This window comes from Linepithema humile, chromosome 7 (assembly GCF_040581485.1).
Source record: "Linepithema humile isolate Giens D197 chromosome 7, Lhum_UNIL_v1.0, whole genome shotgun sequence".
NCBI lineage: Eukaryota > Metazoa > Arthropoda > Insecta > Hymenoptera > Formicidae > Linepithema > Linepithema humile.
The window spans coordinates 2084899-2112622 of record NC_090134.1 but is presented as its reverse complement, the minus strand read 5'-3'; the positions used below and the strand labels follow the sequence as shown (position 1 = coordinate 2112622).

Here is a 27724-nt window from a genome sequence, read left to right as displayed (position 1 = left end):
TATTAAAATATAAGTTACATATAGTGTTTATTTTTATATATAACATTACTATATTACAATACAATAAACAGGTGATAGACAGGTAATTACATAAATTCATTTCAAGTACAGTCGTTGAAATCAACTTTCACCACATAGACATTCATTCATTTAAATCAAGTGTATGGAATAATCGCTGTCGTCGAATGTTGTCGAATGTGTGCTGTTAATTTTAATTGGAATATAATCAATATTGCACGGAGATAGTCTTAAATATACATTAATGCGCAATATTAAGATTTGAAATAAATCGTGAATCACGCGACTGCTGTCGCAAAGTCGTAAATCGCGTAAAGTTTGGCAAGGTTTATTATGCATCGTAGAGGAATGTATGAGCACTTATTTGTACTATTTACTCTCTTCGAACATTTCCTTCGCACACAATTATAATTCGGATACCATTTGACACAAAAAATGTACAAAAAATATACTTGTTCGACACAATAGATCATTATTTTACATGCAGTCTCGTGCACATATGCGATTTTTTGCTGTCATTTCATTTTGATTGTTGAATCATTGCATGTATTACATAAATCTTTAGGTTGAAGGTATTTCGAACATTTCATACAATATTCAATGAAATTTAAATGTCTTATATAATCTATATCCAACAAAAATAAATCGTAATGCAAAATTGCAAATCAATGATGCATATGTGTCTCGTTATATGTAGAACAAGAAATTCAGTAAAATCTTTAATTGTAATATAAATAGATATCAAAATTTACAAATAATCTTTAAATTGATATAAAAAACAGTTTTTACTTAATTCTTACGGCTAGAGTTTCATAAAAAACATTGGAAGATGTGTTTTTTATAGTCTTATACCTGTTTATCGAGATACTAGAAAATTTGAATATTTAACCATAAGCGATATCTACGAATGTAATACACATCTCTCTTACTGTCTAGTCTATACATTTCTTTTAATATAACAATAAATAAAATAAAAGTCTGTACAATACTTAAATTCGTTAGGCATTGGAAAGTTGTAAATAATTTGAAAAGGCATATATATATATATCTTTCTGTGAACGTAAGTACACAAGTTTCTAAAATTATCGTAACAAGGTGTTCCTACAAGAATCTAAGTACTACAATTCACGTAACAATTGTAGACAGAACATTTTGTTTACGATTTAAGTACAATACCGTTTGCGCGATATCAAAACCAATAACTGTTTTGACTTTAAAATGATTAACGCGTGTCGCTGCAGAGATATTATCTGTGATGTATATACGTGTATATAGAGTTATATATGCTAAGAAAACATATAATAAAAAAGATCCTCGAAATTCGGGTTAAACGTACGATTCCCAAAGTTGTAAAAATTTAAGAAAGCGTCGAGTCTTCTGGAAAAATACTGGAAGCTAATCGCCGGAACACATTTTTGTTAATGACATTGTTATGCAGCAAATGGGAAATACACGAGAAAAAAAAAATGAGAGACTGGTAAGTACGTAAGTAAATGCGACGTGTTACATGACAGTGCAGCAGCTCTTTTCCGAGTGATTATCGCCCACGATCTCGCTGGTGTTTCCGGTAAAGCGTTGCGTATAGTCGTCGGTGTTGAGGTCGGAATTGGAGATGGACGAAACTGGCATCGGGATGCCGTTCCCATTGGCGTCTAGAGATCCGCCGGATATATGCCGGTTCTGCGCCCGTTGCTTCTTCAGATCTGACAAGGATTTGACGAAAACAACGGACACATGTATGTTGATCTTGCCGTTGTCACTGTCGGTAGCATAAATCGGCGACTGCTGTTGGCTACCGACCGATGGGTCAGGCCCTGTCACTGCTATCAGGCAAACACGTAAATCCAATGTGCTACTCTCCCGTCAAGAAGTGCGCTGACTTTTCGATCGACGCAATCGCCACTTTTCCACCCCTTCACCTTAACCCGACTTTCTATCCCTATGCACTGATTACGATTTAAAAAAAAAAGGGAAAAAAAAATCGATGATATCAACTATGAGTTTCATGCGCCAAGCCTGGCATGCTCTCAGCAGCAAGCATTTAAAAAACATTGCATCAATGAACCACCACCATATGCACATTGGTGTGTGTATACATAGTATATATGTATATAATATTATAATATATATAATATTATATATGTATGTATGCATTAAACGATACTTAATAATTGCGTTTTACGCAAGCAAAACGAATGAATGTAAAAAAAGAGAGGTAACGATAAGTATGATAAACATAGCTTATGTTTACAAAAAACAAGGACGGTGTTTAACGATTACAATATATCTTTGTATAGTACAATGGAATTTCTTTAACTTTTCAACGATTATTATAAACTATCCGATCGATCTAATTGTACTAGCGCGTCGTAAGTGAACATAAATCATCGTCGACATACCAAATAAGAAAAGAAATTGTCATTTTAGAAAAGTTAATCTACAATAGCGTTATCGTCTATAGAAAATGTATAATAATTTCATTAATAATTTGTCCCTTTTGTCAAGCTTATCGTCACTATGTCTCTGATATGTTCTTTTATTCTTCAAATTGACTACTTTAATGGTAAAGGAGAGTATGGTCCTCCATATCGTTCATTCAGTTACATAATAATAAAGTGGATATGAAGCATTCGCTGATCAGCGCAAAAAGATTCGTTATCTTTAATACGAAGTGTAAAATTTGACGAGACGATACGAGACGAGACATAAAAATTCGTAGAACTGGGATCAGGTTTAGGCCATGCTTTAGGCTCAAAATCCGTCCGTTATACTACGAGCGCATTATCCGGCAAAAATTTACCAAACAGTAACAGTCTTCTAATATATGTATGTATGTACTTATTCTAGAAAAAACTTGCACAGTACAATATGTATAAAGAGTATAGAATAATATATCTGTCGAATCTACTTATGTGTGTCCTACTAGCATGACATATATATAATTATCTAAATCAATTAGGCTTGACTTTTACATACAACGTATGTAGAAATTAATTAACGGAAACAATTTGACATGTCTACAGTCAACATCATTTGTCGAATCATTATTCTGTACTGCGTTTGATTAATATTCTATTTAGTGGCCGTTCAGCTTCGCTAACGCGCCACATGCTAAGAAAGCCAATGTCATTTAGGCCTTGCCAAAGAGATTCGATGTGAATAAAGCGAGATGTGTTTGCGTGTGCATTTTAACATGAGAATACTTTTAGAGAGAGAGAAAGAGAGAGAGAGAGAGAGAGAGGAATGTGTTGTATGCGCAGAACACGTAGATATGTATCTTACATTTTTTTTTTTTTTTTTTTTTGGCACAGTGTATCATGTAATGTGTATGACACAAAAAAAATAACGTAATTTAAATGCATCCTACAGATTTGGAGATGTAATAATTAAAGAAACAGGAAAGTGACATAGAAAACTAACCTCGCAATTATTCAGGAGCACGCAGTGAATGAAAAAAAAAGAAAAAGCTCGTAAATAATCGACAGCTAACAGTGATTTTGACAGAGTACATTTATAGGATTGATTCATTTTGCAATTAACAAATTAATATATAATCTATACATCATGGACTATTTAATCCTTCCAGATTAATTAAGTAGCACCCTTCTATGTGTATAAAATTTTGTTTATTAATATATGAAAATATAGAGTCGCGTTTTTTCTGTCGGACGTTTTCATTTTCCCAGCATCTTATTTATAATTCTATAATAATTTTTTTCCTTCCTTCAGCACAATATTCATTTATTGTTTTCAATAAGCATACGACTTGTAGGAACTTGAATACAATTCTCAAATTTTATGCATTAATTTCTTTTTAAATGTTTCTATTTTTGTAAATATTATGTATTATAAATGATATACACATTGTATATATGCACATATGTATATATGTGGAATTTTTGAATCTCGTGATCGAAATCTGTTTTTGGAAGTCTCTGCGTAAAGCTACCATATACCACAATATTCTACCGAACCACAACCAATGCAAACAAAAATAGGTTTGAAATATACCTGAATCTTTATCAACATCTTCGTGAAGAAAAGACTCATTGTCTTTTCCTTCAGGACCTTTTCGCACCGCTGGTGTCATTGCACTATTAGAATCAGTCTCGTGGTTTCCTACTTCCTGTGTACTGTTCTCTAACGGTGGGATATTAGGTGCAGAGCCACTAACGTATGTCTGAAATACATCAAGTACATTAGTGCTAAGTCAATAAAGACAAATATTTAAAGTTAATATATATCGATAAAAACAGGAAGTATTTAGACATTTTTAATTCTTCTACTTTACCTGTTGCGCTTGTATTCTTAAACGAGCTTCTTCTTGGGCGTCTTTTTTCGTAGTAAGAACTTTATCCCGAATGGATGTCCGACGTACACTTTGTGTTCGTGTATTTATGCTCTGTGATCTGCGTACTCTTCGTCCTTGCGCTTCCCGAAGTCGTTTACTTTCCTGTTCCGTTTTCAATTCAACTATCCTCTCTCTAATCTCTGGGTCTTCGCATATGTCTAAACACAGTATTAAAATATAGAAAAATGACGTAAAATAATATAAATCGAAATAAATCTATGAATCTTACCTGCGGGAGTTTCGTCATGCTTATTCTTTGCATTTAGATCTGCTCCGTTTTGTACTAATAGCTCAAGCACTTCCAACTGCAATATAAAACCATGTGTAATCATTGTTGTATAAAAAATTAATAAACGTGGCACAATTAAATGGATTTATGATCTCGACTATGTGTAATAAAAATATGGTTGTAAAAATCGAAAGACGTGATTGAAACTTACATGTCCCCAACATGCCGCTGCATGAACAGGTTGCCATTTATCGTTGTCCTCTACGTCTGTTGACACATGTTGATCAAGAAGAAATTCAACTACTCTTAAGTAACCATTCGCCGCCGCAATATGAAGCTGTAATAAAAAAGCATGATATAGTTATGCAATCATAAGTACAATTTGTTGACTTATTTTTTCTCAGACTAATAAATTTGTGTACGTACAGGCGTAGCACCTTGATGATCCTTATATTCAAGATCAGCTGCTAAAGAAGCTGTCTTCTGCAAATCCCGTAACATTTGAACCTCGATCGAAGCTCTAGTTTCATCTATTAATTCTTGCGTAACTCCTCGCCTTGCCATTTCTCCTGCATTATAAAAATATAATTTATGTGAATTATTATTGTCACTTAGAGACGGTAAGGTTTGTAAATATCGCAAAAAATATTACAATCTAAGCTTGTTACCTTCGATGCAATCTAATGTTTTTTCATCTTCACATATATCATACGGCATATTGCCATCGGCATTAACAGCTAACAAATTTGCACCTCTGGCTATAAGATATTTGACTAAATGTAAGTGACCGCACGTAGCAGCAGCGTGTAACGGTGTCCATTTCTCACTATCCTCTGCATTCACATTAGCACCAAATTCTACAAGTAATTTCATCATTTCTTCATTATCATCTATGCAACATTGATGCAACGCCGTCAGACCGTCTTCATTTGTTGAGTCTGGATTTACACCTTTCTTTAAAAGACGTCTTACTACAAAGAAAAAAATTAAATATTGATAACGTAATGTGCTGAAGGATGATTATCACTTATGTTTCAAATAATATTTGTGTACATTTTACTTTTTACCTTCATCAATATCGTTTCTTGCTGCGGCTTCTAACAACATAACACTATCACTAAAATATATGTGACGTTTATTACTGGTATGCCTAGTTTGGTGTCGTAACCATTCCTTCTCACGTTGTCTCCATAATTTTAATTGCTGAAGTCTACGATGACGTGCCAAGTGTAACCGTTCTTGTGTGCTTAGTCTTTCGATGTGCACCATTTCTGCTACTAACTCTGAGTGCTCCATTGTTATATGTTTATGATTTTTGCAGCTATATTTACCTGTTTACAAAAGAAAAAGAAAAAATCGTTACCCAAAGTAAACTTAATTTGCATTTCTGTACACACACACTCATACACGCATACACACAATACTTTTTTGCAATTGTATAAATAGAATGAAATAATTTGCTCCACAATAAATGTATATTTGTAATAAATATTTGTAGATCCTATTAAAATTATTAGATGTTGCTTATATTTGTTTTTGTTAGCCATTGTGAATCACAGTAAAGATCACAGAAAAGTGTAATAAAAAAATAATATTATCCTGACAGCTTTACCTTTATATTTACAAAGCCAAGATCTCATTCTCAGATAATTAAAAATTTTTTGATAAACACTGGATGTCATTTTAATATAATCAGGATTTTCACTTATTTCAACAATGCACAAGCAACTTAACTGATCCCTCCTGAGTTATCTGGTGAAAATGATAGCATATTTCAACCTCATGTTCCATCAAACTTATCAAATACTTAGGTAAGTAAACATGCAATATTTGCACAAATGTTCCTGGTGAAAGAAAGCTTTTCTTGCTGGTGTGTGTTTCTCTTTTAAAATTATCTGTTGATTATTATGTGTTTCTAATAGAGGAATATTCTCTATTGCAACAAAAGTTTTACTTTGTAAATTGAAAAATCTTTTCTAAGTAGAACAATAGTAAATTACAAAATCAGAAATAAAGATTACAAATATTTTTGAAAGTATAAGATATCCAATAAGTGTTATACATTGATTTCCAAAAAAAAATCAAAATTTCTATGCAAAAAGAGATTCTAATTGGTATAATATAATAATTTTGCACTTTACATATTTTATTCTAATATTGCTGAAATTTCGACTTCCTGCGTTGGTTAGTAATGATTTTTACTAGATGGCTATATATGTTTACAATGCCTCGCATATGCAATAAATTCTATCTATAATCTCAACAGGTAATATGTTACGTCATTAGATACCACATCACAAATGTACATATTTAAACAATATTACCTTAGCAGTATAACTGAGAAATAATTGGTGAAAAATATAAGCATTTTCACTCGGTAAATATCACGCTCACTCTTTCCATATAAAAATAAATGATCAATCAATGATTGATTACTAATGTTAATAATAAAAAAAATAAATAATATTAATATTTAGCACTTATTGATTTATAATAATGATATTTAATTACATTTTTGTAAAATAGTTCATTAAAAGCAAGTCACTTTAATTTCCAATATTTTAATACACACTTTTTTCTGCAATCTAATGACACAAAATGTAGATACACTAGTCGTACAGGAAATACTTTCTGATTTTTCGCGGAACTGATATATAATTGCTGTTATTTTACACATAATAACCATGGAAAAATGGATAGAATAATATTCGACACGGTCTCACGGGAATTTATGTCCCTCATACCTCATTCATATTGCAGACGATCAAACGTGAGCCTAGTGGCGCATAATCCCATTGCGAAACATATCATCGTGCAGCAGGATTTTACTTCCTGCCAATTATATCGCTTGGCGAGCAAAGCCATTGCGATCAAGGCCAGTACGCGCGATATGTATCGCGCAGGATCTCATCGGAACGTGAGAAAAACAGAGTGTTCGCCTTTTCAGGGGATAAATATAAGCAGAAATCGACGATCAATGTGATCGAGCGACGCGCTAAAAATCGACGAGGAAGTATTTCGTACTTACGTATGTAAGCGTACAGGTCGACACGCGGCGGAGGTGGCCATCCGCTTTCCTTCTCCCTCTATTCTCTCCACACTCGCGATCGTACCAGCGGCAATGTAACGAGCGACAATGAAAACCACGGTGGCGGCAACACATCTACGTCGCGCTTCGCGCCTATCGCATAATTCACGGCATAATCCTCGCTGTGTGCGGGCGCGCGTTTCAGCGTTCTCGCGAGGCAGATACCGCCGTTGGTAAAAATCCGCTTACGCGTTTCCCGTGCCTGCCAGCGCGTACAGCCGCGAAAACGTCTTCCTGTCGTTCGCCATTTTTAAATTACCTGCAAGAGATCGCGCCCGCGCACGCCTCACTTCGTCTCGCACACCAACCTTTACCGCGCCTGGCTGAGCAGGCTGACTCGAGTTCACTTCGGTACCCCTCGAATCGCGTATGAATGGGAAGAAGCGACAGGTACGCGTGTTCGCCCGCAATCACCGACGAAGCGCGATCGCCGACGATCGGCGGACGCGCGACGTCGATCGCGCGAGCGGCTTTGCGGTTGTTTCCGATTCGACGACGAGCAGTGATGCGAAATTGCAACCGCGGCTCCGAACACGCAACAAGCCGAGAACAGCGTCCATGTGCGTTCGGCGTTCGGCTCAATTCGGCTAGTAAAAGAGAGCAGACACACCGTTAACTGTTTCTCTTTTCAACTCATTGTCTCAATCTCTATCTCTTTTCAACTCAATACCTCTCAAAGCTTCCTTTCTCTTTTAAAATTTTGACACTCCGCGAACGCCATGAGCAATCTATACTTACATTAGGATTTATCCAGACAAATTTGCATAGATGCATATGCGTATGCATAAAGAAATGGATTGGAGAAAATGATTCATGAGAAAATGCATCAGGAAGTGAACCAATCCAATTCCTTATGCATATGCATATGCACCTATACAAATTTGCCTGGACAGGCCCTCGCTACGTCTATGGTACATGGCGTGGTATTACGTCGGTAATGCTAATTTGATTTTTAGTTTCACCTAAATGATGGCGCTTTCGTGTTGATGTTCAGCTGTCAGCATCGCCTTAAAGAGGTAAAAGTGAATCTTACCGCGGCGCAGTTCGATGATACTTCATGCGAATTGCCATTTTCGGATTTTGCCCACATTACAACGCAAGAACATCCGCCACATTGTCCGCCGATATGGAGGGACACCGCAGCGACGGCGTTAGCGGAGCGTATCTCGCAGTTGCTGCCGGCATTTTTGCGACCGGAGGCAGCCTTCTCGGCAAACTCGCTAGTGGCGTTGACGCGTTATCATTGGTGAGTGGGCGGCTAATTGAAATCGTTAGAGTCGCGAATTACTATTTTTAATCTGCAGAACACGAAAATTATAGAAAATATTGTAAGCGTATATTAGAAAATCGAAGTAATGTTTGGAAACGATAAAGAAAATATCGGGAAATAAATAAAACTTGGAAAAATAATTAATATATACATTCAGAAACATAAAGTAACGAGTGATTAAAAATTGAGAAATTAAAATTAATCTAATTTATCTAAATACAAAGACTGAAGCTATAAATGATGAAATAAGTATAGTGCAGTATTATGTTTATATATTTATTTTTTGCAAAAGCTATCGTTGTTGCTAAAAGGAGCACTTCTGGTCTGTATGATCGTAAGCAACACCGTGGGATGCACGTTTTTTGTCAAAGCGCTTCATACTAGTGGATCTTCCTTGCCGATAACAATTGCCAGCGCAGCTACAAATTATATTTGTTCTGTAAGTTGTTAAATTTTATAAATTAAACTTATAAATATTTTTTTTTTTTATTGTGTAACGATTTAATATAGGGATTGCGAAGGGGACATCTTTAGCATATCATAAAAAAAATTGCAAAATATATCGCGCAAAATATTCAAGTCGATTTAATGAAAGAGCTTCGTAAAATGCAATGAAATGGGGAAAAGAGATAATTTACGAAAGGATATTTGTCAGTCGCAATTATTCACTTATAGTCGGACCGTTATACTTCCGACTGTTCGAGTCGCAAAAGTTGTTTCGCAAACTAGACGCAATTCCGCGAGCGTGCACAATGCGGTCATAGCAATTATATGTGCAGAACTACGTGGCGATTGAGCGAGGCGTACGATATGATGCATGCCATTGAAATGCAGTCTTGATAGAGGTGTATTATGTGCCAGGAAATGTATATGCCAGAATTATTACACGATCGATAGAAATATTCACTGACGAACGATTGTTTTTTTTTTCTAGTTTTTATACGAAGATTGCAACATTCTCATTCTATTTTTCGTTCTGTTAATTAGAAAGAATTAGACATAGATATATCCCTTGCGATTTTACGTAATAGAATATTCGTTCTTTGATTCTCTGTGGAAATTTGCCTGAATCCATGAATTTCTGCGGGCATTCCGATTGCGTCAATGTAAAATTAAATATTCGCAAGATCACGCTTGGGAATTTTGCGAAAATACGATTTTAACTTGAGGATGTTATTTCGAACTGGCATTCCGCGAAAAATAAAAATAAAGTTATATCCATCATATATTTTGCTCGGTGTATAAATTATGGCAAACATGTATCGTCAATCACATTTATCTTATTCATAAACAGTCTTAAGATGTAAGAAACATACGGAAAAAGCTGTATTTAAAAATTTATTTTTTTGCAAATTTAATTTAATTGACATTGTCTCTTCCAATTGTTTTTCTATATATTAAGAAGTTAATCCTGAAAGCTTGAATTTGCAACTTATTGTTAGTTTACATTGCTGATTTTATCATCTCTTGCCGAAATGTAAATTTGTAATTTTTGTGATTAAGAGCATAAAAAAAGTATATTCCAACACTAACTTTTGTTTTTTTTTAAATTTATATTAATTTAAAATACAATCTTTTTTGGATTTTTTGCAAAAATGTAAAACTTGTATATCTTATTAGATTCGATAGTAGAAATTTAATTGTTAAGAAAATTGGTTAAGAAAGCAGAAAAAGTCACAAATGCGATATAAAATCAACTAAATCTTATTCATCTTCGTTGAAGGCTTTCGTAGGCTTCGTCGTATTCGATGAATCCACATCATTGGTTTGGTGGTGTGGAACTTCCTTGGTACTTTCCGGCTTGATTTTGATCTGCTACGTTCCCGCTGAAAAGGACACTTCTGTCGAAGGGAAATTGAAACATCAATAATTGGCAACAAGCGCTTTTATGTTAAAAGCGGTGATAGTGATATTGTGATTTACTTCAGTTTTTGTATTAAAATCAATATTTGTGATTTTATATCGCAAATATTTAATTATTAATGAATAGAATTATTAATAATTGTATACGCTTTATTATAATATTTATCTACACTAATATTTTTGCTACGCAATTTACAGATAACTTTAAGATGCGTATCGAGATATAATTTATAATTGTTCGGACAAGTGATATAATATACGATGTTGTACGTGTAATATATGATATCATATTTGTAATAATATTAATATTATGTAATGTGATAACAGATCGACACAATGCAAAATTTGTACAATATAAACTAAGATATTCTATCTAATTAAACAGAAAAATTTCGCATTCTTACGTTTTAATATTATTTCGCCCGAATAATTCAGGTTAATTCAATTAAATAGATTTAAGTGTTTGAATATAATCTTTAGTTTACTGTTAATAGCGCAAGATTTTATTTACTGTAGTTTTTTTGAAATATTATTTTCAAAATTCTAAACTTATTATTAACAGAATAAAATGCACAATATCTTCAAAAATCTTTTCTTTCCTCTCTTTTCAATCGAATATATTGTTCTCTATAAATGGAATAAATTTTATATTAAGGTCCAGAATAAAGTGAGTTTCCAACAATCCATATCTCTTGAGTGCTCTTATTTTAGCATAGCAAAGTGAATCTTCGTGTAAGAGAAACAACGCTAGATAAGAGAAACAACGATGAGTGTATTCCTCTGACTGTCACTCAAAACACACATGAATGCTATCTTTCTTCATTCAGCCATCAAGTAAGTAACATTTCGTACATTAAACTTGCGAAATTAACACAGCGAGCAAATAATACATTGTTAATATAAACGTCAGCTCGCGGTAACAGTGTTCGCAGTTCAATGTAATGCGATGTATTTCCGGATGTAAGTATATCCATCATGCAAATGAGAATGTGTGGCATCTCTGACAACAATATAATTCGGACGAATCGATCTTCACTGATATAACTCCCGAAGGGAGATTATCGAAATACGTATCTGAATGATGCAATATGAATTTAAGCCCGAATTGTATTTTACGTCAAGAGTTGCTATTTCGATTTCATTGTCCCAATTGCGACGCCAATTTACGTCACATCGTAAAAGGAATTAATAAATCATTCACATATCTTTTATATGATGCAGTTTCTCATGCAAAAAGCATTTCAGCGATTTGCACACACACTCTCTCTCTCTCTCTCTCTCTCTCTCTCTCTCTCTCTCTCTCTCTCTCTCTCTCAACTCGGACGAAAAGCGGGAAAAACGCATTTCGGCGTTACATCTCAACGGGATACGAGTCCATTCAAGATCGGACCTCACACCGGCGTCCAGCTACGACGCAAGCGTACCCCAATAGTCCGTGTACGAGTCCTACTACACCAGATTTCCCGTTTGTAGGGCAGAGTCGAGGGGTGTCAAGGGGACGGCGGCCTTTATCGAGCGGGCTTGTGCGCGGGCTCGTCGACGCCGACGCCGACGCCACAACGTCGACGACGACGTTCTCAATGCCCTACCCTCAGGGATGAATTGCTGCTTTTCGCAGTGCCGAGTAAATGTTGCGGAATGCGCCGTTCAGTTCTCGGTTCGGACGGTGTCGCGGAAGGAATTTCGCGGCGTCGTCGTCGTCCGGACTGCGCACACTTGGATTTAGCCGAAAGGAAGGAAAGTATCGTAAATTGAAACTCGCGGGAATGAAATATATTTTCAGCTCGACTCGAAATCCGAGTCGTCTCACATTCGGCCCTGCGCATCCCCTCCGCACATTTTCAGCTACCACCTCCCGAGCTGTCGCGACAAATCTGTCATGAGATTTCCACCTTCATCCTCGCCCACCTCGTGGCAATGAATTCGAACAGGATAGATTCGCGCGGGCGAGGTGAGAGCGACAACGTCGATCGGTGGTAGCGTCATGTCGATTCCTACGTAAAAAGGGAGATCGGACGAAGGAGGGGGAGGGAAGGAGGGAAGAACCGCGGTCTACGATACACCCTCGGTCTCTTATCGCGCCTAACGACGGCCGGAATGGCCGGAATCGCGAGTCGTGTCTCGCGTCTCGCGACCCACGCGACGAACGGAATTGGCCCGCGCGTGGAGATCACGCTCTTCGCGGCGGTGTCTCGCCGCGGGACAATCGGACTGATCCGGCCTTGAGGATAAGCCTCGTTTTGTCCATGTGCGGGGTGACAATCGATCGTGGTGTTTCGAGGAGAGCTCTCCGAGTGTCCGCGGCGTGGATTATTATCGCGACAATTTCTCTCGCCCCCTCCCCCCCCCCCTCCTCCCGCCCGCCACCCGACTGCCTCTTCGTCAACGGGCAGTTTCTAAGGCGATCCAGTGAACGAGCTGTCGAGACGTGCAAGACGGAGGCCGGGGCCGTGTCACATCTAGACTGGCAAAACGCATTTGAGGCAGGGCTCTGCGCGCAGTGATAGGATCTACCCCACTATTCTGCACGTTGCCCTAACCGCTGTCCCACCCTCGTTGCGCGGTTTAGTTTCCCCCACGTCGCGTGCATTCCGCCTGCTCTCTCTCTCTCTCTCTCTCTCACTCTCCTCTTTCTCTCTCTCTCTCTCTCCTCTCTCACTCTCCGCACCCTCTTCATTTTCTTCTCACTCCCCGCTATTCGCCATCAGGAAACCCCTTGTGTCCGCTCCTTGCGCGCGGCTCGGCACAAACGAACGGGGCAGTTTTCATACGACGTGTCCTTCCGTCAAATCGCCGAGAAAGAGAGAGACAGAGAGGAGAAGAAAGAGAGAGCGAGGGAGAAAAAGATAGGGAGGGAGAAAGAGAGAGAGAGAGAGGAACGCACACAAATTGCGGTGTAAATCTGCTGCAACGGCGTGTGACGGACAAGGCTGAAAGTGCGACCGAAACGAACGATAGAATTAAAGTGGCGCGATCCCCGCTACGGTCGGCCGACACGGGAATTCCTTCTCCGGAAAACGGTTGATTGAAGTGCGAACGATTTCTGTTTGTTCCGACTGCTCTCCCCTCAAAAAGACGAGATAGCATCCCGCAAGCGTAATTAGCGATAAGGGAGAGTTGTCGCTCTCCAAGGGATTCCTCTCACAATCAGTGTTTCCTTCTCGCAATATCATGTGGAATGTGGATCTTCCAGGTGCGTCTGCAATTCGTGCTTTTTAACTCTCCGATAGAGTTCCATTCGATTGAATATTGTCACATTTCAATGAAGTCGTTTGCTTTCGTCAGTGAGTGACAAGTATCAGTTCACAATGAGTGAGCGCGCGTCAATGTTTGCGGCTGCCTTAATTTTGCATAAACATAAGCGTGATTGAAATTACTTTTAATATTCTTTGTTTCGTATTTGAGCTATCTTGTCTTCTAGTGTCGAGAAAATCCGCCAGATGTAAAATATATATTGCATTTCTAATAAAACATAGCTTTTAGCTTGATTACAGGCTAAATTTCGATTATGCATGTATTTTGCTAGAATCAAAGGATAACTGGGAATCCGATAATTGATCTTTGCTAGATAACAGATAAAGGAATTTTATGAATAAGTCCCTCTGCTGCACTCGACTTTAATCAATTAATTAATAAACAAACTGCGTGATTGATTTGCATGAGAAAAAAATTTGCCGCAATAAAGTACCGCACGGCAGCTTCCGATTCGCTGAACATGATTGCTTTTCACTGCAATTCACCGGGCGTACTGGATCGCCGTTTTATTTTAAGAGTAGATCAACATCATGGAGCACGCTGAGTTTAGCATGCAATTGAATTTACTCCGAATGATAAATTGATACCTTTTATACAGTACATAAAAAACGATAAGAAATAGCGGCATTATTAATAAAGATTTTGAAATCTGAATAATCGAATATTTGATAAAAATTCAAGATCTGTAGTGTATATTTTTACTAGTGATTATAATATCGATATTTTAATTTCTGAAATAAAGTAATGCGACATATTGATATTTCGAATATTAAAACATTAGTTACCGCGCGAATTAGAATAACTTATTTAGAGAATTATGACATACAATAAATTAAATATTCGTTTTATATGCAAGAAAAAGTAAAGTGAAGGAATGTTTTCAATTGATTTGAATTTCTTTAGTATTCAGTTTTACATGATATAAATTTCTTTACATAGTATTGAATGTTAATATATTAATGTCATATTGTAGGATAAATATCGAAATACAATCCGACAATTTACAAGTTATGCATGACTTATCATTATGATAGTGGATAGTGAATTAATCTTCTAACGAGCAGCATCTGATTTTTAAGATAAGTTTTGCTTTGAATAAAAATATGATTTCTTTAGCAACAAATAATCTGTTTTGCAACAAGTAACTTTTCATCCATCTAATTTCCAAATATTAAATTACTAAATACTTCATGATTCTGGTTTTAATCTAAAAGTTAAAAAAAGACAGTTGTCCAAATAAAATTCTTTACAATTAAGATATTGTTAATGTTTAAAAAAATTAATGGTTTAATCTTTGAAAATTTACATGGTTTATCTAAAAAACATGTTTTTTAAAAATTTTTTTAAAAAATCTATTTTTATCAGAAATAAATATTTGCGATTGAACGAAATGTTACAGCTGACGCGATTTGAACGAATTTGTTTGGCTGGCAAAAGCAAAGCGCAAGTAACATTTGTGCATCGCGAAATGTTTTGCTGTGTAAGAAAATGTGTGTTGTGTCGGCATCGAGCCAATATATTGGGCTAGAATTTACATAAACGCATACTGCCTTGCACTGCCATATTCGAACGTGCAATAAAAATACATCTATTTTTGTGCACTCGGTTATAGAAGCGTTATTTTTCTGGCAGAGAATAGCAATTCGATATCCTTGACAATCAACGCTTAATGACCAAGTCACGATATCCGATTAAATTAGATTTTCTCTATAATTGTCTTCAAAAATCCGTCGTTAAAAACTTCAATTAATATTATTTATACATTGCAAAATATTTAAATTAAAGATCTTAGTAAAAAAACATTTTATTCTTTGTACAAATTATATAAACACGAAAGCGAAGGTAGATACGAAAAATGTATTAATGGTATTCAATATGCATTCATAAGATGCTCCACGACACGTGATACGTCGATTCTCCTTGCATTAAAACAATAGCATGGAAACAATAGAACCGTGCAATTATAATTACGCAAAGGAACAAATACACTTTTCAGTGTCTCTAATTAACGGAAATGCTGTTAAGAACAGCTCAATCGATAATGCTTTTTTTTTTTACGAATTAAATATTATCGAGAAATTACACTCACAGAGAAATTTGACTATAACCGCATTGGACACCATTAATACACACGACTATACTAGTGGCAAAGTGGGTTAAAGTACTACCAGGTAACTGAGTCCTTGTAATCCATCTTATTGATCTTAAAATAATCGATAAGCGTGCATTTCTTTAAACCTCTACTACGTTCATTTTCTGCACTAATTCTCTAGCGACTCCCGCAATAGGAATTTATTGCTACTCGTCATATTTCTTTTCGAGGATTTATCGTTTCTATTGCACGACGATGCAATTTTGTCTCAACCATTAATTCAAGGGTATTGCCAATCGTTGGCGACGTGGATTTCTCTCGAAATTTGCATGAGCTCGATCGCCTTGTTTTCTAAACAACTACTGAGATCACACACAGATATATACACACGCGAGATACGCTCGGACGCCAACAACGACAATTTATCAATAACTTGTCCCACTTTCTCGAAAGCACACATTTTCTTTTTCGAGCGAGGCGATCGCGCCGCGCGTATAGCTAATCGATACTCAAGACAAATTTCTTTTTATTTCTACTGCTATTTTCATTCCGCGATATCCCATTTATGTCTCTAACCAGTCACTTCTTTTTCGCAGGGCCGATGCACCGTGTCATGATTACAGATAGCCTCCCAAAGATAAATCTATTTTTCGCAACGTGCTGCCCCACATTGGAAAGTCAATTGCTTCAGTTTTCGTACAAAAACTCCGCCTAAAGCGTAGTCTATTTTCGCTTTTCGCGCTCGTCCGAGGCAAATGAGACGGAATCCGCATATAAATGGAATCTCCCTTGTCGGGAAGACGATACGTAAAAGTCGGAAGTTCTTCAGTAAGGAGGTTGCAAAAAAAAAAGCAATCATGAATATAAATGTTCCGTCGTACTTTGAGAATCAGACGGACGCGCCGGATGTCCTTGTTGGTTGAGATGCAGCCGTGCGCTGCGCAGAAACGGCGTAGCGTTATCGAGAAGCACAAAAGCGATAAGTAAGATGGAGATCCGTCAAATATGAACAAGAATTTAAAATGACGCATCGAATGTAGAATGATTCGTCACGCGTATGACATTGTGCAATTGTTATCAGGAAATAAATCATTAAAGCTTACTCATGTATTACAAAGAAATAGATTATCAAGATAAGAGACGAAGATAGAGAAAGAAAAAGAGAGCGATATTTCGCTGAACGAGGAAAGAGGAGATTGGATCGAGCCGAGAATCACGTGGTTTATATAGTTCAACACTACGAATGCTATATTACGCTGATTACAAGACCGAACACGTGGCAGCTTTATAGACTTATACGCTGAAGATGGTGCTTGACGAACAATGCGCGCTGTTCCGCCAATGAGAATCGAATGAGAGAAATCACGCTGAAGAAATTGAAGATGATGGTGGACGGACAGAGATTTGTACGTGATTCGTGCTTTTAAATCGATAATACTTCAACACGCGCCCATCTTCGCATCATGGGGAATGGCATGAACAAGGTGAGAAATGCTTTAATAAGAAAGCATATGCTTTCAAATCGATATTTAATGTTACTTCATTAGAATGAAAAATGGCTGCCTTTTATGCTAGCAGAAGCGTGGGGCGAATTAGAATTATAGTTTCGGACGACGAATAAATATTTAGTCTTTATACAAGAAGAAAGGTTAATAGAGGGTCTAAAATACGGAAGTCGCGTGTATTTAACCTAATTGAATAAACGATCGTTAGGCACATTAAATATTGAAGATCCCGCTTTTGACTCCCTTCGATGAACGCAAATAACGAGCGATGTTTATAAAATATTTAATTTACTCGAAGCAAAATCTCTGAGCGCAAATTGAATGTACTTTTGTTAAATGTTACTCGTTTATTAAATGTTTTTCCTTCCGATACGATCGTGAGGTCTTCGCTTTACTGCGCTACTACACGCTCAATTTTAATCGAATAATCGACCACTCTTTTACTAGTTTGATAATTTATCTAACCGCGTTTTAATATAACGACCTACCTAGCACTATCATAATGTTGTGCTTAATGATTAGCGTTTGACGATAATAAAATTTTATATTCAGCATTGTGCTATTGAAAAGCACAACAAAAGTGTAAGAGATAAAGCTGACAGAAAAATATTGCAGCAGGAAATTTCAGTTATTTTATATTAAGCCTTCCGATAATGCTTTTTAAAATACAATTACGCTGCTGACTGTTAAATAAATAATTAGTCGTTAATCCTACTCGCGTATTCTCATTGTCACTTTTATTGTATATTTTTTTTTTCCTCGAGGGATATAATTATATTTAATTTTATATTAAAACTCTTCTATATATATATATTATATCTATATTGTATATACATCATAGCGACATTATTATCATGCTTGCACATCGGCCATAATTGTCTTGTCGTGATCCAACTTGCAGCCCCAATTCATAATCTATATCCTTCGGTAAACTCGATGATATCTCCGTCGCAAAGTTCTTTCATTGCCAAAATCAGAAAATTCTCTAGAAAATTCCCGAAGTATATCGATAACGTTTTCTCTTCTCCTTATAATTTTCCGTCACGTCTCACATTTCGCCCACTTTCATTTTATGTGAGAGCGGTTTCTTCGTTCGTGGATTTCGTGAATAGTATCATCGATAACTTTCTCAACCTCCATAGTCATTGCGTCGTCTATTTACGGAGCAGCGTCGAGACGACAGCGGCTGTTACCGCAATATCTGCAAAATGTTACGGTATTGTCGAAGATCCCATTGTTGATTCCGTCGTAGAATTCGGAGCACTCGTAAGGACATTCGTGATGGCGCCGACAGAAGTAAATGGGTTTTCCATAGTAGATGGAAAAGAGATCGAGCAGCTCGATCCCTCAGGCTTTATCCTCCAGCTTTATCGTCTTTGACGGCGGCCTCTTTTCCTCTTCGATTATTCCATTTTCTCGACAATTGTATTTTCTTTCTTCATTTACAGCATTTTGTGAGGCGCGCGATGATCTGATCGTCTTCCGTTGCGACGTCTGTTCTTCTTTCATCGACATCTTCTTTTATCATTCTTTTATTAACTAATTTTAATTGCGCGTGCGGCATCCTTCGGCGAAAAAAAAAACGAGGCAGAGTTATTGGAAGTGACGGATGACGATAAGCCTGGGATATTCCTCGGGAAATGCTCGAGTGGTGCGTCGCAAGGGATTTTGATGTCATCGTTTGGATGAGATCGCAATCTACGGCGATGTCTCGCCGTGCGATCGATGTCCCGACACTATCCGCACGTTGCTGCGAATCGCGTAAACACACCAGGAGATCGTCGGGCGATCGAAATCGCATTTTCGTCGCACGACAGGTTGTTTATCATTTTCTTTTTTTCTCCGCTCCACCAGAGAGCGAAACATGTCACTTTCCTTTTTCCCGCATTTTTTTTCTTTCTCTCTCTCTGTCCACTGTCGATCGATCACGAGACGACAGCCGTCCGTCAGGTTTCTCGCCACGGTCTCGTCAAGCCGCGAACCACAGTCGTTTCTTTTCATCTAAAATCAACGCGCGCAGAGGAGCGAGTAGATCTCGAAGAGTGCGGAGAGTTATTGCGATAAAAGACCAGTTTCAGTGAGATTAAATCACACAGAACTGAGACTAACGACCCGCCCCAAGAGAGAAGAGATATTTTAGAGGTAGCACGTTGCAACGTGGAAATACATGTCACACGCAAACTGTGAATAAACTATATCGACGATACTCGCTGAGAAAATCAACAAATAAAATTTGTCCAAATAAAATGCATATTTCTTCTATTTTTGCCAATCTCTAATCAAATAACAATATTGTTACAGAATTATTTCTAACGCATTTTTAGTCAATTTTTTGTTTATTTAATATTGTCGAAGTAGAAGACAAATGTTTAGTCAAACATTTATTAAAAATAAATCGATATTGATTAAAAGTTTGTCAAATAGAAAACGACAGGTAGCATTTTTATAAAATAATATATATAATCTTAGATTAACTTGAATTTAAACAATTTAAATTTAAAATTCTTTTTCTTTTTAGCAGATATTGAATTTTGATGAAAAACGGAGTTTAAATTATTTAGAAACTCCGTCTTTCATTAAAATTCAATATCTGCTAAAAAGAAAAAGAATTTTAAATATTTAAATTGTTTAAATTCAAGTTAATCTAAGATTATGGCATGGTTGATAACCATCGCAATCTACCTCGTAGATTTGCATTTCTCCCTCGTGATTTGAATTTTTTTGTCCAATTGTGAATAATCTTTTACTAAATAGACGCTAAAGGAAGCTGTATGTTAAGCGGTGTTTTCAATTAAGACTGATGACAAAATGATACGACAGTCGTGTCTTTCGGTTCATTCAAAGTATTTAGGATCACGGCTTGAAAAGAGCTTTTAATTAGAGGAATATTCTAAGGGAGCTTTTGATTATAGGATATCTGACGTCGAATATTAATTAAACATTCACTATAAAGTGTCACTTTTATAATACCTCGCGTTATCGTTTGATGTTGGCAGGTACTTCCTGGTCTTTACGTAGGTAATTATCAGGACAGCAAAGACGCCGATCAACTGGAGCGTTTTGAGATCACGCATATTCTAGCCATTCACGACACAGCTCGCCGTTTACACTCTGTAAGTATAAAAAATATAACATATAATTTTAAAATAGCTCAGTAATTAACAAAATTGAGAAAAACTTTAATTGTTTCGATAAATAAATCTCAAAAATTTGTTTTTTTCCGAAACAAAAACTCGGTCATTGGCTTTTGAAACGAGATAGGTTTGCTCTTTAATAGAAATGGCTTTACACTTGGACTAAATCTCGAATTATGTTTCAGGATAAGCATTATCTATGCATTTTGGCCGCCGACAGTCCAGATCAAAACTTATCGCAGTACTTCTCTCTGTGCAACGACTTTATTCATGCCGCCCGTCTTCGCGGTGGAAATGTTCTGATTCATTGGTATATATATATATATATTATCGCCAACTATATAAAATGTTCCAAAGTCATCAGAAAGTTTTCACAATAGAGTTTTTGATCGATCTGGAATTATTCTTTTTCAACAAAAATATAATAATTTATATTATAACTTTCAAGTAGTTAAAAATAAATATTTAATTAACAATGAAAAAATAATTAATAACAACATAATGACAAGATCATATATATTTACTTTAATAGAATTTTAATTTAAAACTTGATTACAATAATATACATAAATGTTAGAAATTGTAAACACGTAATATATGATCATTTTTTTCTAATTATCGTGCGGAAAAATCACACGTAAATGATGATTGATAATTAGCCAAAGAAACTTAATAAAAGATGATTTTGGTGAGACAAATTTTTCTAAAGTTGCAATATTTACGATATACATATATGTCGCAAATATTACAATATAAATGTATATATAAAACTATAAATTTTTATTAATAAGAATAATTTTCCCAGTCTGGCAGGAATGTCGAGGAGTGTAACAGTAGCGGTGGCCTACATCATGAGCACCACCAATCTATCCTGGAAGGAAGCGCTCAAAGTCGTTAAAGTAGGTCGCTCCATCGCAAATCCGAATGTCGGTTTTCAACAGCAGCTCAAGGACTTTGAAGCTAGCCGCTTGCAGGAGGTAAATGATAAACGAACGTCTTCTCAATTGTGCGCAACTACAAGAAACTCAAATCATACAGTATCTTCTCCTTTCTTTTTATCTACTAATTTTTTCCTTTCAGAATAAAGCGCTGCGCGCTTTATCATCATTATGACATTTTATCATCAAGTCAGATTTATTATATCTTTATATAGGAGCGTCGCAGATTGAAAGAACGGTTTCCCAGCCTCGCCCTCTCCGAATCCGACGCTGAGGCTTGCAGTTCCACTTTGATAAATTATGAAACATTAGCTCTCGCCAAAGAAGTGTGCGAGGGAAAATGTGCCATGGGACGCACTTGTCCGACCGGCCTCTGCCGACAGGCTTCTAAGAGGTAATCTTTATCGTGAAGTTCAATAAAAGTATTCCGTCTGGAAAATGTTATATTTAGAGCCCGGATTTAAGTTCTCAGATCGAGCAACCGTAGCTAGTTCTCCCCACCATGTCGCGCTCGTCGAGCGGGTCGAAGTGAAGCGAGCTGTGAGGAACTCGCTACGGTCGACTCGAAATGGTACGTCGGCCGGCGGAAAATCCGGGCTCTAGTTATATTAAACGTATTAAGAAAATAAAATCCATTGAGAAATGGTGGCGGAAGTATTGTCCATATTACGAATGCGCTTGCAGGACTACGAGAAGAAAATCGTCCACCAGCAGTATTGGAAGCGCGTCCGGCAGGACACCGCCGCAAACACCCCGGATGCTACCGTCCGCGCCGCCCTCGCCAGCTTTGCACAGATCAGCCAGTGTTGTGTCTACATCGAGGCCGAGAAGCGGACCGGCAGGATTGCACTCTTACACTGGAGGATCCGCTCCACCTTCCAGGTCAATTCACTTTCCGAGAGAACCTCTTTCCCGTTTTGCCTCGTGTTTATTCAGAATTATTTTGTTGAACTTATGTATCGCATTTCTTCTCGCAAGCTACGGCACATGGATACTTTTTGCATGTTAAGCGGAAAAATAAATAAAAACGCGCGTGATATGACAGATCGAAAGCGTTTAAGCGAACTCAAATAATATCATTTTTCGTCGTTATCTTAATTTTTTGAATTGTCGCTTACTCGTGCGCAAAGCAAACATTTTTCTTTATTTTTTAGGGCTGTGTCGAGGGTGGATCTCTCGGCGGCGGTCGCCTGCAGTAGTAGCAACGCTAATATCTCCGTCGTGGGTAGGTCGAGCGCATTTTCGAGCAGCAGTTGGCGACTGACCGCCGGCTCCGCGCCAAACACGCCGAGGCCGACGCCGCCGGTCTCGCCGCAACGCTGGCCGAGACGGCTCTCGAATCGGCAAACACCGCAATTACCGATGCTGCCGACGGAGACACACCCCTCCTCGTTGACGTAGCATCGGGAGAAGCGCGATTCGCTGTCGAGCCTGATGGAGTAACAAACTGAAGGGGAGATCGGCGAACCGCACGAAAATTCTGCCGCCATTATTATGCATTCTCTACTATTGGCAAAATCAATTGCAAATTCATCGTGATTCCGGCAAGATCATTCGTAAGAAGGCTTCAAGCAGGAAGACAGAGAGTGCCCCGATAAGGATGTCTTTGAGAATTATACAATTATGACAATGTGCCTGTTAATGTCTTGCAATGCGGAAAACTCGCGGAGATTTAGTGGAATTCCTTGGGATAAGTTGGCGGAATTCGTTAAACTATCGCGCGTAAATCAGGATGAATGTGCTCGGGTGAGATGACGGCACGCCGACTCGATTATCATGAACTCATCGAGCCGGCGAGAGAGAAAAACATCGACACATCGAACGCGCGTACTGCATTGCCGAGAATCGTTGGTAATATCAACCTATACATGTTGTTACAAGTTGTTGCTTATACTCGACGAGAAAGTGCTTTTATCACAGACGGAACGGAAACGATGAAACTTCTTTCGTACACATCGGGAACACTTCGTAGTTTTAAGTGAGTTAACTCTCACGCTCCATAATTAGGCTTTGACCTCGAGTTAAGTTTCGGAGAAGTATGAGAAAGAAAATGTCACCGACGGAGTCTATCGCTGACAATCTATCATTTCAATATATCACGAAGGTAACTTGAGCTGAGTCTGCACAACTGCAAAACGATTGATCCGAATTGAGCGAAGTAATGAAATGGAAAGATTAATGTATTCGGGTCGCGAAATTAATCCTTTGGGATTTTATCGATTACGGCGCGATAATTGCGTGTAATTAAGGGCCGGCAGGCCATTTCGCGCTTTTACGATATCGTTCAATCGTGCTAATAATTAATGCGTTCATTAATGATCCTTGCCCCCAATTTTTCCCCCAGAGATAATATATAAATCGTTAGCGAGTAATTATCGGTTGTGAGCAATGTGTTGCTCAAAGCAGCAATCGTGCGACATACAATACCGTTCCCAAAGGATTAATTAAAATTAAAAGTAAAATTATGCATAGCCGATCGTGCGAATGTTCGAATCTTTTTCGGTAATTTTGAAACAAGAGAATTAACGCAACGTGAAAGAATTCGCATCAGGAAATATTTTTTGGTAGAATTTACGGCGTGAGCGAGTGAGAGAGAGAGAGAGAGAGAGAGAGAGAGAGAGAGAGAGAGAGAGAGAGAGAGAGAGAGAGAGAGAGAGAGAGAGAGAAAGAGAGTGTAGCAAAAGATATAGATAATTTCGACGACGTGCTGAGAAAGCGAGAGTACGTAAAATGTAGGCAGGTAAGCTTCTGGATCCTCACGCGATTCAGAAATTACTTTACGAAGGACCGAATGAAAGCCGGTTCGCGTGATTATGTTCACAATGAAGAGAAATGACGAATCTTCTCGTTCCACTAATCTATTCCATTAATTTCGTTCGCAACCGTCCATACGATTGTTGGCTTTTTAGCGAGATCGCACTATTTTATCGCATGTTGTTGAAACTAAAAAAAAAAAAAAAAATATATATATATCTACATACACATACACACGTTGGAAATATACATTGTTGTGCGAAGAGCTTTCAGAGAATTTTATAAACGCGCCGATGATGGCGCGATTATATTATTATATGAGTAAAATACTAGGCATTAGGCAAAACCGTTGTTGTTGTTCTCCCAGCACGAGCACCAGTCGTTTATGAACGAGTCGAGATTTAAGATAACGTCGCTTCGGTCTCCCCTCAGTATTATTAGAATGCATGATAAGATAATGTAGATCGTTTTTTAATCGTTTTATCGCATATACTTCCGTGTACATATGAAAAACTGTGCGTCGCGATAAATTCGATGTATAGACATCATCACAGTAGTCATTCGTTATCAAATATTCATGCTACAAATTCGACACATTTTTTAACGAAACGTATGCTATTCATAAGCAGGATTGGATTAATTCATAAATTTTTTGGCATCGGCAAATTTCAAAGATATTTCTTTCAAATCAGAAACATTATTTATCCATGTGACAAACTAAAGCGAAAACCAATGCTTCATAAAAAAATAAATATATTGAAATTGGTTATGATACGTATAAGCGTACAAAATAAAAATCAATGAATTTATTAAATGTAACACTTAAGCAAATAATTAATTGAAAATTATTTTATGGCATTCAAAAGTATAAAAACTAAACAATTTAATTGAACGCGATAGCCTATCGATACGTTAATTGCAACATTTCTTTCGAATATTACGTACCAATGTCATATGTGATATTTATATTAGTTAGTTTTGTCAATATTAATACAATATCACTGTTTACAAGCCAAGATAAGGCACTTAATCATGAAAAAAGGTAAAATAATCTCGTTAATCTCACGAAATGCGTGAGGTGTATTGAAATATCTCTAAAATGTACCTAAAGTTAATTATTCAATAATTTATTAATCATCATACAGGGCAAATAGCTAAATACAATCCTGTTCGCGACAGAGGGAGGAATTGAGATTTGAGAGAGCGGATGATTATTACGAGTTGCTCTATATTCTATCAACGAGTAAGCATCGAAGAAATTGGCGTTACTCGAATACGGATTTTTCCGCGACACGCGCAACCAAGAGTCAGTTTTAAACGATTCACGAGAAAGCAGGAGCTCGAAAAAAAAAAAAAAAAAAAAAAAATAAAGGCAATTCCAGATTTAATATAGCAGAAGTGTCTATTGTTAACATTATATCCGTGAAAGAGCTGTGCCACGTGTCTAGCTTTAAGTTCAGATCTATCTGGCACGTGGTATCGGCGTTAACAATCGCGATCGTAAACTTCATATCGTCACGTGCGCTCGTTCAATGTTCTCCATAAAAAAAACCGTGATAACTAGCCCGTAATCCAGCTGTGTTTTAACATTGATTGGTTGTCGCCGATCAGACACGAGTGATAGCAATTAAGGATGCGTCGTACATATCGCCTGCATTTAAATCACATATACACATACACTAACACGCCTACATACACATAACACGCACACACAACAAAATATATAAATATATCCATCATGCATGTATTTTTTAAATATGAGATTGGAATATTCAGAAACAGAGTTGGCAATCAGTCGTAAAGAATTTAGATCCACATTTAGTGTGTCTCGATCGCATGGAGCAAATACACAACTCTTCTCGATTCGAAAGGAGAAAATCTATTTTTCACTGGAATTGATTTTTGCTTCCAATGCTCTGTATAGAACTTTATAGCGTCACAAAGTGGTCCAAAGAGTATTCAGAAAATAAATCCGTAGTTGCTATATTTTTGGAAGATCTACCGAGAATATTAGCTCCATGTGATTCAGACCCGTGGCGTATATACACTTTTCATATAGACGATGTATGTAGATGGTTCTACTTTTTTACAAGGTCAGTGTTAACGATCACACATAAATAGATAAGTAGATAGAGATGCTCCGAGAGCATCGAACGAATGTCGAAGAAGTAAAGTTGGGTAGCTTGACTTCAAACATCGCTAAAACGGTAGCTTAAGTCGACAATGTAACATGCAAATTGAAGCCGACAAGCGAGCGGCGCGAGAGGTGCCATGGAAAAATTCAGAATATCGATATATTTTAATTATGTTGTTTCAATAATTTCGATGTTTCATTAACAAGTTTGACCTATTAAATTTATACGGAAACTTCACACTAATTGGAGTAAAATAAATTAAAATTCCGAAACAACACGGAAAAGAAAAAAATAAAAACTTGTAATTAATAAAAAAAACATTGTTTTTCCTTAAACAAATTTCCGTTTTTTAAAAGAACATTATAGAGTACACGATAATCTGCTGAAAATCATTAAGCGAGAAATAATATTATTTAATTATGTAAAAGGTGAACAAAAATATTCATCATTAGTTTATAATTATTTATTTATTATATTTGTTTTCATATCCGTTTTCATCAATAATACTAATGCAATGGATATTATTATTTTCATCAATACCGCAGTCACCAGTTTTGCCTGCATAATTATTGCTGTGCGGCGAAACATCGCGTCATATAGCATCGTGCCGGCTCGACATGTTGCATGTGCAATTGTGATTTTTTAGCAATAAGCGGAGATTATCGACGCTCACAAACCGGTGAATCGCGCGGGTCGCAGGTTATCGCTCGTAGATGTTAGACGAGCAAGCTTAATCGTTATTACATAGCTGCGAATTGAATCGAGCGATTCGTCCGCGCGCTGTCGCGCGCCTGTAACTCCATCGTACTTAGAGATCCACTAGAGACTCACGATATTTATTTTTCTAACGCTAGTATGACGGTCGTCCATTCGATAGATAAATTGCGATATGAGGAAAGATTTTGCGTGACAATTTGCGACGGGACGCGGATATTTGAGACGCGCCGTCATCGTATATCGGCGTGAGCGAGAAGTGCGGGGGTATAAATTGTTGTATCGCGAGATTACTGTTGCACCAATAATGTTATTTTAAGGCCACCCATGTGATATTTTTGTAAGCTGCAAATGAAACGTTTTGGTTCATGCTAAAAA

At 37.1% G+C, this 27724-nt stretch overlaps 3 protein-coding genes across 12 annotated transcripts; 2 read left to right on the top strand and 1 right to left on the bottom strand.

Annotated features, from left to right (window-relative positions):
• Positions 1 to 10: 10 nt before the first annotated feature.
• LOC105678512 (Myosin phosphatase targeting subunit 75D) lies at positions 11 to 20779 on the bottom strand. 8 transcript variants are annotated; one of them, XM_067358880.1, is made up of 10 exons: positions 7627 to 7768; positions 6211 to 6350; positions 5666 to 5929; positions 5267 to 5569; positions 5025 to 5167; positions 4810 to 4935; positions 4599 to 4674; positions 4310 to 4527; positions 4030 to 4198; positions 11 to 1841 (listed from the first exon to the last, which is right to left on the bottom strand). In XM_067358880.1, exons 2-10 carry the CDS (start codon positions 6278 to 6280, stop codon positions 1522 to 1524), a joined length of 1689 nt encoding a protein of 562 aa, XP_067214981.1. In that variant the 5' UTR covers positions 6281 to 6350; positions 7627 to 7768; the 3' UTR covers positions 11 to 1521. The 8 variants fall into 8 exon arrangements, with proteins under 8 accessions (XP_067214981.1, XP_067214982.1, XP_067214984.1 ...); XM_067358881.1 differs by having other exon boundaries at positions 11 to 1838; XM_067358883.1 differs by having other exon boundaries at positions 11 to 1721.
• On the top strand, positions 7946 to 11218 carry LOC105678514 (transmembrane protein 42). Of its 2 annotated transcripts, XM_012377934.2 has the most exons (4): positions 7946 to 8076; positions 8643 to 8932; positions 9249 to 9395; positions 10680 to 11218. In XM_012377934.2, the coding sequence occupies exons 2-4, from the start codon at positions 8744 to 8746 to the stop codon at positions 10824 to 10826; spliced, it is 483 nt and encodes a 160-aa protein (XP_012233357.1). In that variant the 5' UTR covers positions 7946 to 8076; positions 8643 to 8743; the 3' UTR covers positions 10827 to 11218. The 2 variants fall into 2 exon arrangements, with proteins under 2 accessions (XP_012233357.1, XP_067215009.1); XM_067358908.1 differs by lacking the exon at positions 10680 to 11218 and having other exon boundaries at positions 7973 to 8076; positions 8681 to 8932; positions 9249 to 9388.
• Positions 12661 to 27724, top strand: LOC105678513 (dual specificity protein phosphatase 15). Of its 2 annotated transcripts, none has more exons than XM_067358893.1 (8): positions 12661 to 12770; positions 16763 to 17650; positions 20668 to 20784; positions 20991 to 21115; positions 21611 to 21782; positions 21959 to 22137; positions 22428 to 22625; positions 22898 to 27724. In XM_067358893.1, the coding sequence occupies exons 2-8, from the start codon at positions 17630 to 17632 to the stop codon at positions 23142 to 23144; spliced, it is 1059 nt and encodes a 352-aa protein (XP_067214994.1). In that variant the 5' UTR covers positions 12661 to 12770; positions 16763 to 17629; the 3' UTR covers positions 23145 to 27724. The 2 variants fall into 2 exon arrangements, with proteins under 2 accessions (XP_067214994.1, XP_012233356.1); XM_012377933.2 differs by lacking the exon at positions 12661 to 12770 and adding an exon at positions 12777 to 14012.

Excerpts from the sequence above, each read along its gene's own strand:
- LOC105678514 (XM_012377934.2), top strand. The coding sequence starts at position 8,744 with ATGCGAATTGCCATTTTCGGATTTTGCCCACATTACAACGCAAGAACA. Across the intron at positions 8,933-9,248 it reads GCGTTGACGCGTTATCATTG|CTATCGTTGTTGCTAAAAGG; the intron begins GTGAGTGGGCGG and ends TTTTTGCAAAAG. Across the intron at positions 9,396-10,679 it reads CTACAAATTATATTTGTTCT|GCTTTCGTAGGCTTCGTCGT; the intron begins GTAAGTTGTTAA and ends TCTTCGTTGAAG.
- LOC105678513 (XM_067358893.1), top strand. The coding sequence starts at position 17,630 with ATGGGGAATGGCATGAACAAG. Across the intron at positions 17,651-20,667 it reads TGGGGAATGGCATGAACAAG|GTACTTCCTGGTCTTTACGT; the intron begins GTGAGAAATGCT and ends TGATGTTGGCAG. Across the intron at positions 22,626-22,897 it reads GGATCCGCTCCACCTTCCAG|GGCTGTGTCGAGGGTGGATC; the intron begins GTCAATTCACTT and ends TTTATTTTTTAG.
- LOC105678512 (XM_067358880.1), bottom strand. The coding sequence starts at position 6,280 with ATGACATCCAGTGTTTATCAAAAAATTTTTAATTATCTGAGAATGAGA. Across the intron at positions 4,936-5,024 it reads ATCATCAAGGTGCTACGCCT|CTTCATATTGCGGCGGCGAA; the intron begins GTACGTACACAA and ends TTTTTATTACAG. Across the intron at positions 4,199-4,309 it reads TAAGAATACAAGCGCAACAG|ACATACGTTAGTGGCTCTGC; the intron begins GTAAAGTAGAAG and ends GATGTATTTCAG.